At 33.3% G+C, this 12671-nt stretch overlaps 1 protein-coding gene across 2 annotated transcripts; it reads left to right on the forward strand.

Annotated features, from left to right (window-relative positions):
- Nucleotides 1–5817: 5817 nt before the first annotated feature.
- LOC148598220 (uncharacterized) lies at nt 5818–11936 on the forward strand. 2 transcript variants are annotated; one of them, XM_088561941.1, is made up of 6 exons: nt 5818–6302; nt 7824–7920; nt 8995–9077; nt 9446–9539; nt 10677–10900; nt 11743–11936. In XM_088561941.1, the coding sequence occupies exons 1-5, from the start codon at nt 5907–5909 to the stop codon at nt 10886–10888; spliced, it is 882 nt and encodes a 293-aa protein (XP_088418067.1). In that variant the 5' UTR covers nt 5818–5906; the 3' UTR covers nt 10889–10900; nt 11743–11936. The 2 variants fall into 2 exon arrangements, with proteins under 2 accessions (XP_088418067.1, XP_088418066.1); XM_088561940.1 differs by having other exon boundaries at nt 5821–6302; nt 10677–10884.
- Nucleotides 11937–12671: the final 735 nt, after the last annotated feature.

Consider the following 12671-nt stretch of genomic DNA (forward strand, 5'->3'; position numbering starts at 1 on the left):
AAAAAGAAATAGAGAAAGTGATTATACGCTACACAAATTCACAATCAAAGGACTACTAGCAGTTAACTGACATACCGGCGGCTCTAGACCAGTTTAAACCTACAAGAATAGGTTAAGAACTAAGGTACATCATAAGTCATACAATAAGGGCACAACACGTGTCATGCCGAAAACTCCTTTTGAGTATAGTTTGTTAGTTTCTATGCAAAAACCCTATGAGCGAATCAATGTGAATACCTAAAAATACTATATTAAACGATTTGCAGCAATATCATAATTATAACCCTTACAAATTACCTTATTCAACAGTTATGTTATTTGATGAGAATTGAGCTTTCTGTGCTTTGTGAAAAATATTACCATAAAATATAGGCTGGAAGATACCCACAAGTATTAGTTGTTTACAAGTACATCTGTACTTAATAATCAGTTCATTGGATTGGTTAAAAGGAAAAAAAGTGAACTTGTGATATCGAAAACCTTGATGTTGTAATTTCTCGGTCAAATAAAGATTTCTATCGTAAACATCCAAAACATTGTTACAAATACGAGGAAATCGAACAAATTGTGATATGTAAACACCTGAAGATGGTGACAAAGGGACGTCATCATTTGGAAACGGATAATCAACAAAAGGTAATGAAAATCATCGATTCTATGGTGAAGAAAGTTATTGATAAAATTATTACCTTGAACGTTCCATATATATATTTATTACAGTATGATATTGTTTTTTGTTTTAGGAATTTCACCCTCCCCCTATTCAAATATTTAGTTTCTCTCGTGCAACCCTTCGACACCGAACTACACAAGCTCGGTCTTTCTCTCAGCGCATGACAATACACAAGTGCAATACAAGTAATGACTTATAATACTTATGTAATGCCAATAAAGAGCACGTGTATGTAAGGTATAAATGTGGAAGAGAAATCAAAGGAACCAAGGTCATAGCGGTAATCTAAAAGAATGTGATCCAGGGACAAAGACCAGGCATGGAAAACCCTTCCTGTTGTGCGATACAGAATTCATTAAAAATGAGTCATGTTCTTCTGTACATTGCGTTTTCTTTTTACTACTTTTCACTTCCCACAAATGTAAAATGCATCATATCATATCTTTGAAATTTTAAATAAACTGCTACAAGTTTATTGCGCAAATGGCTCTTTCTTATGTCAGATAGATGGTTTTTCATATACTCGTTGAGTATAGGGTATATTTCTCCAATGTAAACAACGTTGTTACAAATAGACATGTGTACATATCATTTGAATTTCTGCAGTAGTGGTTTTCATCAATTTTCAATATTTTTCTTGATTTTGTTTTTGCCTTATCATTAAATATTTCTTATATTGTTATGCCTTTGAAAATAACTAATTATTATAAATATGTAACAGTTTTATAATAAAAACATCTGTGCTGTATTTAGCTTTATTTTGTTGACGATGAAAACTTCTATGCGGTATTGCTATTATAATTCCATTGCAGTTATAAATACATTGTACCATAAATCCGCTTGTTTTTACCAAATCATCTTACTTTATCTTTAGAGCTCGCTTCAAACCCTTTGTGAAAGCTGTGTCAAAAACGTAGTAGATGATTGGATTTGTGACATTATTCAATAAATACAATCTATAGAAACATAAACAGATCAGGTACTCCGCATCAGAGAGGTCATCCCAAAATCCCATATCAACCACTTCAACAACCATTAATGCAAGTCTTGGAATAAACGACAGTATGACTGTTGCAGTGATTAGCAGGAACATGAGAGTTATCTTATGTTTTCGATATCTACGTTTTAGTATTCGTTTAGATATCGATCGTTGTCCAAATTGTGAATTGCTTAAAGGCCGATTTGTTTTGGTTTCGGCATTTATTTTAATGGAGGATTCACTATAGATTTCAGATTGTACAGTAGAAAATTCTTCCATCCTGTTTGATTTTCAGTACTGTTAATCTTATTGCTGTATTTTCTTTCAATTGGCGTATTTTCTGAGTTGTCTTCCTTGCTAATTAGGTTCATCCTTCTTAGGGGCGGCTTGTATTTATTCCTAAAATCATCCTGTTTTGAAACCTTTTTCCATATGACCACGTACAAGAAGACAACGGTAACTATTCCTAATACACACATGATAGGAAGGAAACCAGAGTAACCAGTCAAAAAATCTGTATTTGGTTTGTTCTTAGCACCACATATATGACGGGTTAAAATGGTGTTGTTATAAGTTATTTTGAAATCTGTTTTTCCGTACAAGTAAGGACATGGGAATGCAGACATAATAGAACCAGCAACAACTCTAAAGATCACCCACTGCCTTGTTCGAACAGTTAATGGTCCTCTAAATGGTTGAAATACTTCGATTTATCTCTGCACTGCTATAATAACAAGAATTAAACTTGAGCCTACGAAACATAGAGTACCGATCGTCCATAAGATTCCACATACTATACCTCGTTCCTATAGGTTAATGGATTGAAATTAAGAATCAAAAAGAAAACTACTCCATGTACACAAGTTATCTTGTCTACGGCGGCCAAACGTGAAATAAAATAACGATCATCAGATATGGATTTGATTTGGACTATATAAACCAACAAAACAGAAACATTTCCCGTGGTTGATAAAATCAGGAATATAATCATGATAAAAGTGTTTGGAATAAGCAACGCAAGTCTCTTTTGTGACAATTGGTGTAGTAGGTCATCGGTATTAACTGTGTTGTTTATTTTTTGCTGTGGAAGAAAGAATATAATAGAAATTATTTAACATTTTTAAATTAGCGCCAGGTATGTTCTGATGTATTTACGTTTTTCAAAACCGACATTTATGCATGAAAGATGTCATGCTTGATTTGAAAAAAGAAACAATGCTGTACTTTATTATTTATTAGGAGGAATCATTACATTTACGAAATATTTATTTTACCGTTTTGGTTTTGTACATTTAGTGTTAGATTTATAATTAAATAAGCATGTCAAATACAGACATTTTAAAAAAACAAGTTTTATTCTCCATTGCCAAACTGGAAATTGGCCGAAGATACAGTGCGTACTTAACACATTTTTAATTTTGAATATGAATATTTATTGCATAAGCAACATGATTGCTATAGCACAATACATATATTACATATACAACAAATGGCAGAGAACAAACAAAGCTGAATTCAATACTAACTATATTAGTTGTAACAATGCAGTTCTATATTTCCGAGCTATTTTTAGATACAAACATAATTTTCTTGTCAAATTGTCAGATTTGGCAGTAATCAAAGTTTTAAGCTTATAGCCATTTGGACATGAGCAATAATATCTTGGTAAAAAACGAAATCTAAAAAGTCTAAATGCTGGACAAACTAATATTAAGTGGTATTCGTTCTCAATGGAGTTTATATTACAAAATTTACAAATACGATTGACTCTTTCTATATTCTCATAAGGACCAACCTCTAACTGTAGCTTCAAAGTACCACTACGTAACTTACATAGTAAAGAAGTATCAAAATCATAATGCAGATATGGTTCAAATTCAAAACAATATTTGTAAGACATATATAGACAGAGTTTTTTGCTATCATCAATACTAGCACTCCAAGTTTGATAATATTGGTCTACAATACGACACTTGATGTACTCATATGATACATTTATGTTTTCTTGGTTCAACCATATATAATTTAAACCTAGGTCAAGCAACAAATTGAATGTTATGTCTGACTAAAATTAGAATTGTTTCGGTGTACTAAAACTTCACATTTTAAATAATTGCACGCTGTACATATTTATATTTGTTTGTAAATTCTCTTGCAAATGTTATTTATAAATTTCGAAATATGAAATTCAAATAATTACAAGAACTCAGCAATATTGCAAAAATATATTAATTTAACTGTAATCCTAACATGATGATGAAATTTCACAGTAGTTCAAAAATTTTTAATATAATTTAAAACAAACCTTTGATACACCACAACCAAATAAAACGTCAAACAATGCACCTGTACAGCGATATACTATCTATATCAAAGTTTTTACATCCCATAAAATAAAAAGAAGCATTTGGTGAAAGGTTTGGTCAAACTAGTAATTATACATAGGAAATTGCATTTTAAAGCCACGGCGTGCGGGAAGAAATTGTAAAGAATCTTGAAACTGAAGTAACAATCATTTGATCTTCGATTTGCCGAGTCGATATTGCACCATGCCCTATGGCTCCTACTCCGGGAGAATACCACAGTAGGGTTCTTTATAACGTGCGAGGAACGTGGCATCTTTCCCAACACGGTGCAGCACTATGGTTTGCGGTCAGGGTTTCCGTATTATATCCTGACAACCCCAGCATGTAACATGCCAGGGGTACCCCCATTCCACCACCTGGGACACACAACCCAGTTGCTCTGTGGGCTGAGCACCCTAGCCTCCGGCTGGGGTTCTGAGCACTATTTAGTCGCCTTTTACGACAAGCTTATCGCTGATGCAGGCCTACTCTTTTGACACCCGGACCTGTACGGGGCAAAAAAAATAGTCTGATATTCTTGAACATGTGTTTTGTGTGATCCTTTTGGTAGACAATGAACATGTGTCCTGAATGACCCCTTTGGTTGAACATGACCATGTTTCATGTGTGACCATTTGGTAGATTATAAACATGTGTCCTTTGTGTCCTTTTGGTAGAGCATGACCATGTGTTCTGTGTGACCCTTTTGGTACACTATGAACATGTGTCCTGTGTGACCGCTTTTGTAGACTATAAACATGTATCCATGTGACCCTTTCGTTGACAATGAACATGTTTCATGTTTGATATTTTGGTAGACCATGAACATAAGTTCTGTGGGACCCTTTCGGGAAGCTATGAACATGTATCTTGTGTGGCCCCTTTTGATAGACTATGAACATGCGTCTGTGTAACCCTTTCATAAACTATGAACATGTGTCCTGTTTCGTCTATATACATTTATCCTTTGTGACCTTTTTATAGATCCATAAACATATGTCATGTGTGGCCCTTTATAGACTATGATCATGTTTTCTGTGTGACTCTTTTATCGACTATGATTATGCCCGTGTGTGACAATTTTTGTCGACTATGAACATGTGTCCTGTCTGACTTTTATATAATATATACAGGGACAAAGCTAGTCATGGAAAACAGACACACACAACAAATAAAATAACACAATCAAAACAACACGTACAAAGCAACAAAAGTAAATGAGCGACTCGGACTCCACTAAAACTTTGGTGCATGGACCAGGTACACTTGCAGGGAAACGTCTTCTGCTTTTTTAGAAATAACCACCGAGGTGCTCATAATAAGTCCGGGGTAAACGAAACAGGAAAGGAAATCTATAACACGTTGAACAAATCAGTTTTCATGTGCAGATAAATATACAGTAATGATCCAGGAGTTCATGATGACGACCATAAAACTTCTGTAGTGATGACTTCAACTTTTAGCAACATAACCTTGTTTTAAAAGCTTTATTGTAAGAAGTCTAGCGCGGTACAAAAAGTCGGCGTAATTACGGCAAGCTTTGGCATAACGTATGGGTTGTGATATGAAAACTTCATACGCTGGTGCTGAAATGATGTTGCCAGAGATCAAAGGAAAGTTGACAATAGGGAATTAGAAAAAACAGCTTAATTCAATCCATTCTATTTCATTTTATCCATCAATGCAGTAAATGGAGATTTTTTCCGGGAACCAAACAAAAAGTATTGAATTATGAGTTGTGCAAAACTCCATGAACAATGATTTAAGATCAATTAAACGTTAAAAAAGATTCATATGCATATCATGCAAACAATAAAAACGCATTTATCGTCAAAACTAGAATATAATTCTCGTTTTGAAAAAAAAAATATTGATAAGCAGTGGAATTACCAACTTTTAAATTAGCAATATGTTGTTCATTCTGTATAACGAACTTCGCTTGGGTGTAGTGTCAAAACGGAGAAGAGACGTAATCATGATTTTCTTATCAATATTTGGATCACAGCATTGTTTTAAAATTCTTAAATTTATGATAGTATATTCCGAATTAAAAACAGCATATGTCTCTGCGGTCAGTGGTGGCCATTATGAAAAAGACAGAGTCAGTGATGCAAAATTCATTTCAGCAAAGAATAATATTGGTCCTAAAATGTGTGTAAACTATTGTTTGATGCTGAGCACGTGTAATGCACTAAATTATTTTCATTCCGAACTCAAGTGCGAATGTTTGCTAGAAGTCAACCCGGAAATGAATCTACGCTATAACAAAGGATCGTACTTTACTAAGATTCACAACTGGATCAGGGTATGTCATGTTATAACACTCGTCTTTATCAAAAATAGTACTTATAGATAAGTCACCAAAATTTTTGCAGTTTTGTTAGTTGTTAGTTTTTTGTTTTTTTTTTTTGACATCAAACCGACAAGTGTTTAAAAAGCCTGTTATTGTAATAAAAAGAAATATGTGACAACAGAGAATCAATTCTTTGCCAGGCCGTGGGTTGGCGAAATATATTGAAACTGTTTGCTTACGTTTTTGGCGTTGACCAAATGTATGTAATTTGTGGTTAAGAATGTGTTTCGTTCTGTTTCTCTCATAGGGTAATCAAGTAACTATGATCTGAGTGGAAATGAAAATCATGTATAACAGTTTGTCAGAAATTTGTCTACTTTTAATCTCTCCCTGCTTATATTTAGTACTTCTATGTCTTTCAGAGTAAGTTCCCTATCAATAATGCCATTATCTGCCGAGTGGGGAATATTCTGAATTCTTGCATAATTATATCGCCTCTATCTTAATTCATTGGGTTTTATTCATGGAGTTGTACCTTCTTGTCTTGTAATGCCTTCTGTCAAAAGTGTGAGCCTGTCATTTTTATTGTCTAAATAGATGTGCCAGTATTGTCTAACACTTTGTATACCTCTGATGAATTGGAGTTTTATATTGTCACCTATCGCCTTGTACAATTCGTAATGGGTAAGCAAAAATTCTTTTGATGGACTTTTACCGAACAAATTGATCTCTTTCAAGAAGACAGTCTTGACTCCGGATAAGTTTGTTTTAGACTGTTTGTTGAGTTTGCTGTTTTGTTTGTGTCTATAAAAGTCAAATACAACATTGGCGTACGTGACCGCCATTTTTTTTTCAAATACTCCATTTTCAGCTCATCATTTTCCTCTCTAGTAATACAAATATCTGCAATTTCTGAATTATTCTCGTTTTTACAAGTTTACTGAAGATCGCTGTGCTTCAATTCAATACTTTTACTTGTCATTTTACTTAAGTATGTCTTTATGTTTTCAATTTATGTAGAGCTTATTTCCCAACGATCTTAATCCGGGAGAGGGAGGGGTTACTCTACTCTTCAAATGGCTATGACTTTTTAAACAAATCGGGTCTCCTAGTGCAGATGGATAAATTATAAAGTTTATGATAACGACCATAAAACGTTTTAATTATTTTGAACATCACTCTGTTCCAGAAACAGAAATAATCGACTTAATAAAGACCCGAAATGATGCATACAATATTATTTATAAAATGATATAATAAAAAATAAGACAATATAAGAAGTAAAATTCAATGTATTATTCCTCATAACAGAGTCGCCCAACACACTGTTGCTACGCACATCCAACATAAAACACATTAACGCTTGTTTGTTGCAAACCATTCATCAATTATTATTTAAAAGATTCCACGAAGGATTTTTTTTGTGGTGACATTTTTCTAATCTGACCATGTTATAATATCAGTAAGCATGTATTTTTTCTAAATCATTTGGTTGGGAAAAAAGGTATCTCATTTAGCGTATTTTATTTTCAGAGTGCAAATTCGTGCTATCCAAACCCATGTAAGTCCCAGACTGAGAGAACTAAATGTGTCGAGATCAACCAGCATGAATATATCTGTATCGAACTAGGTAAAACAAATTACATGTACATTTTATCATTTAAATCCACAAACTTTTTTTCTTTAATATGGCAAGAGCCTTGTAGATAATTCCAACAGAAGACCTTCAGCTGAATGGGGTGGGATGTAAGACCAGAATTGCACTGTACCAACATAAAATTGTGACGAAATATGCTGTTTGACGATCGAGAACGACACTGTTTATGCATTTTCTGTCGTAAGCTAAGTCTGTGTAACCAGCAACATTATGTAAACAAATTTGAATTCTCGATCGTAGATGCTACCTGTGTGGGAATATAATATTTCACTTTGATAATGTTACCTCGGGCTCCAAGCAGTGTCAAGTGTTCGTTTCCTCTCTGACAAACTGCTGCAGGCCATTCTCGGGTATTATTCAAGGCATACGTTGTTTGACAATCGGATAACGTCGCGTAAAATTATTCACTTTTTCCCGACTTTGCAAGTTGCTTGCAATTTCTGAAAGGGCTGGATGCATCGTGTAGGGTGAACTTTGAACTTGAATGTTACCGCTGATCATTATTATTGAACTGTGAAATAATATAATGGATGCTGTAATGTTTTGCAAATAAACTTATTGTGGAAGATCGAAAGAGCTACAAGAACATTGCAATACAAATTTTTAAAAACATAAATGAGAAATCAAGGGAAGCAAGATTCAAGCGGTAATGGTATTCTGTGACAGAGACCAGACAGGACAAACAGACACACACAAGAAAGAGTAATCAAGGGAACAAAGGTTATAGCAGTAATTAAAAGAATGTAATCCAGGGACAAAGACTAGACAAGGAAAACAGACATACACAACAAAGAACACAAAGTAACTAAAATCATACATACAAAGTAACAAAAGCAAAATGAGCAACTCAGATTCCACTAAAAACTGGAAGCATAGACCAGGTGCACCGGTATGGTAAGCGTCTTCTGTTTTTGTAGAAACAAAGTATATAACATAACCAAAATAATACGTACAAATCAACACAATTAAATGAGCAATCCTATAAATGCACAGTTGTGTACGCGAATAGACAACCTGTCACTTACTTATCTGTTTTAATATTTACAGAAAAATGTCCGCTTGGATGGCTTAAATTTAAAAACAAGTGTTACTTCCTTAGTGACATAACACTTGCCTGGTTAAATGCAAAGGTATGTTCTTATATATATGGAACGAATTTTGTACGATTTTAGTCACAAAAGAGCTAGTTACAATATTTGATGTAATAAGACAATACGCTGACCAACAAAAACCACCATAAAAATGTTAGAATACAAGTGTTAAAACACAACGGAATTTTCCAAGAACTTCATTTAATTTTTATGCTGAATTATTTCAGCTTCAATACAGATAAATTCCTTTGACGAAACGATTAATGAAATGATGGATATACAGAATGTTTTGATCAACCATTATCATTATGTTTGTCTGCTAAACAAATATAGACAATAAAAGTTTAAAGTCCGAATTTACCCAAAATATATTTCTAACATCCTTGTATTTGTTTTTTTTTTTGTAGAATTATTGCAATTCTATAAATACCATTTTGGCAGAGCCTCATACTACAGACGAAATTAATATCATAAAGTCTGCGGCAATGAATAAAGGATACTGTGAGTTTATGTATAATATTCTTTTTAAATTTTGAACTGATTTGTTCAACTGTCATGGTTTTCTTTCCCTCTTTTATCTGCCCTGGACTTGACTTTTTATGAGCAACTCGGCGGGTGTTTCTAGAAAAGCAGAGTACAATAACCCTACCGGTGCACTCGGTCCATGAATGTTACTTTGTATGTATTTGTCATTTCATAATTTCGTTGTGTGCGTCTGTTTCGTCGTTTGGTCTTTGTCTCTGCATTATTTTCTTTCGATTTCCGCAAGAATCTTAGTTCCCTCGATTAATCTTTTTAAATTTTGATATATGTAATGAAAACCGCATTAATTATTTGCAAAGAGTCACAACTTACCTAAACCCGACGTCCATAATTTTGTCTATCTGTTGGTTCTAATTTTTTTTTTTCTTTTCTTTTTTTCTGGATTAAAAGCTGTCCTTTCTACGGTATCAACATGATTAAAAAAAACATATACAAACTGCATCGCTTACAATACTTTTTGAAAGTTCTTTGATTGTTCCGAATGGCGTGATCGACCAACATAATGTGTTCCTTTTTCAATTTTGAAAACTACCATTATGAACGTAAAGCATTTGGATTCGAGGAAGCAAAATACTAATTATTTTGTTTTATGTGTAACTGGTACTGTTTACCCGTCCGATAATTAAATCGATATATCCGTAAGTAGCAGTCTTTGTAAGAATCATGCAAATTCTATAATATGTGATACATCCCCAAAAAGGATACATTTTTTAATTTTGTTATTAAGTTGCTCTATACCTAATATATAATAACATGTATAATTATCCATTTTAATCTGTATGTTCTTACGAGATAATCCATATTGGAAATACAAGTTTCTATTGTATTTTAGTGTCATTTTTAGTGTTATCTCCCTTGAATTCTACAATATATTCTATATAATTTTATAATATATACCTATATAATCAGTATAGTATAAGAACAAGGGTTATATGAATAGCCTCATGGTGAATTAATGTTTAATGTAGCAATTTAAACAAAATATAAAAAATAAAAATGTGTAGTCTTTCCAACCATGAATCACATTTTGCATGATTGTAACCTTGAGTGGAACTTAACTATTCTATTTTATAGTGAAAAACTTTTTATTTTAAGCATTTTGGATCGGTGGAACAGACAGCCAGAAACAATCGAGGTGGATCTGGGCATCTAGCGAAACACAAATTTTCAATTCCGACTGGGCATCCGGACAGCCGAACAACTACGGTGGTATCCAGGACTGTATTAACCTTCATACTGTGTTAAACTTTAAATGGAATGACTACGACTGTTCGTATCCATTCCGGTTTATTTGTGAAAAGATGTGAGATTTTTTTAAAGTTTAGTATATACAGCAATACATTTTATATGTAGTTTTGTACTTTCATTGAGTAAACAATTTGTTTGCGAAAACCACTAAAACGAGTAATTCATTCGTATAATGAATGACAAAGTAAGGTGCTAATATGAAGAGTCATTAATAATTAGAAGACGTGCAGCAAATTATGACTTAATCAAATGGCGTATAAGGCACATTTCCTGTCTGTTTCAAATATATTATGCGTAACTTGCGTCAGTCATACTTTTTAATTATAATTTTAAAAGAAATATATACTTGCCGAAGGACAATTTTAACGTTTTTTTTTGGGGGGTTACACAACACCTAAGGAAAATAATTCTGTAAAAAATCAGCAAAACGTTTTATTCTGTGACATTCCGATATCAAACTCAAAGCATCTAAGCGATTAAATGTTGACGAAGCTACTTTATGTTGAATATAAAACATGTGGTTACAATTTCTTGAAATTTATAATTTTTTTTTCTTCTTTTATCATAAAAAAACACTGAATAAAATTAAATTTAAGGAAATAGATTAAAGTTAAGGGACACAACTTTTACAAATCATTGGAACGTTTGTGTTAAACAAAAGCTTTTCATCAGTCTCATGTCAGCGTCAATGTAACTTGGATTGATTTCATTCTGTTTCAAATGAAAGCTTGAAAGGCTTTCGTGAAATTGAATATGATGCAAACATATCATTGGTGTCAAGAGTTATGTCCCTTACCCTAGTTGTGCCTCCTTAAACAAGCCAAATAAATTTTACAGATGTTAGGTGGCCCCTTAATTATAGATTTAATTCAATTATTTGTTTGATTAACTTTCTACATTTTATTTTTTAAAGACTTGAATAGATTGGTCATATCGAAATAAGAAGAGTTCTACAACTTGAAGGATAGTACCATATGAGTATATATGTTTACCATATCAAGATGACGATATCATTCCTTTTCTAGAGATTGTCAAAAGACTTAGAGTGACATGATATCAGCGGGTTGGTAGAGTTTATAGAAATAAAGTTGAGCATAGCTAGACACACTCTGTGTTTGCGTCTATTTTTTTTTCTGTTGTTTTTTCTGTCGCCATTTGCTTTGTTTCCTAACATCCTCAGTCGATACAACCACTATAAATGTCACAGTTAACATGAAGAGGGATAAATAGGAAAGTATACAAAAAGGGTATCGAGGAGCTAACATTCACAGAAGATAACACACAATACAAAGATATATATGTATAAACACAACTAAGCATTGACAAATCGTTTACTTTTTAAAATGTAAGTTTGCACCTTAAATAATAAATCTGTATTTTGTTCCAAAGTAAGGGCATCAGACCCTTTGAGAAGAATTTTGATATCGATATGAAAATTCGAAGTATGTATAGTGTTACGTCGAATCAATGAGTAATTGTTACAATCAAGTAAGAAGTGGCTGTTTGTTTCTCTATGTCCGTAGATACAGTTTGGACTAGCCACTAGACCTCGCCTATACAGATGCTCATTGATAGAGCTGCTGTCTTTACTCGGTAGTGAAAAAGGGCGATAATTTTTAATTTCTCGCGCAATTACGCTCTTTAAAACTGGCGTCATGTTTGCTCTTTTCGGCATAGATATGGAAAGAGCGACTTCGAGAGAAAGAGAGAGGTTGAAAACTCTACATAATGGACTATTCAGCTCGGAGTATGCGACCTTGAGAAGTCTAAGGCTAATAAGGTCAGGGCCGGAAGTCTTGCCCGTATTTAGGTTACAGACCACCAATTCAACAAATGTGCATT

Source organism: Perna viridis, chromosome 14, assembly GCF_037379345.1.
Source record: "Perna viridis isolate PV_CMFRI_1.1 ecotype Kerala chromosome 14, ASM3737934v1, whole genome shotgun sequence".
NCBI lineage: Eukaryota > Metazoa > Mollusca > Bivalvia > Mytilida > Mytilidae > Perna > Perna viridis.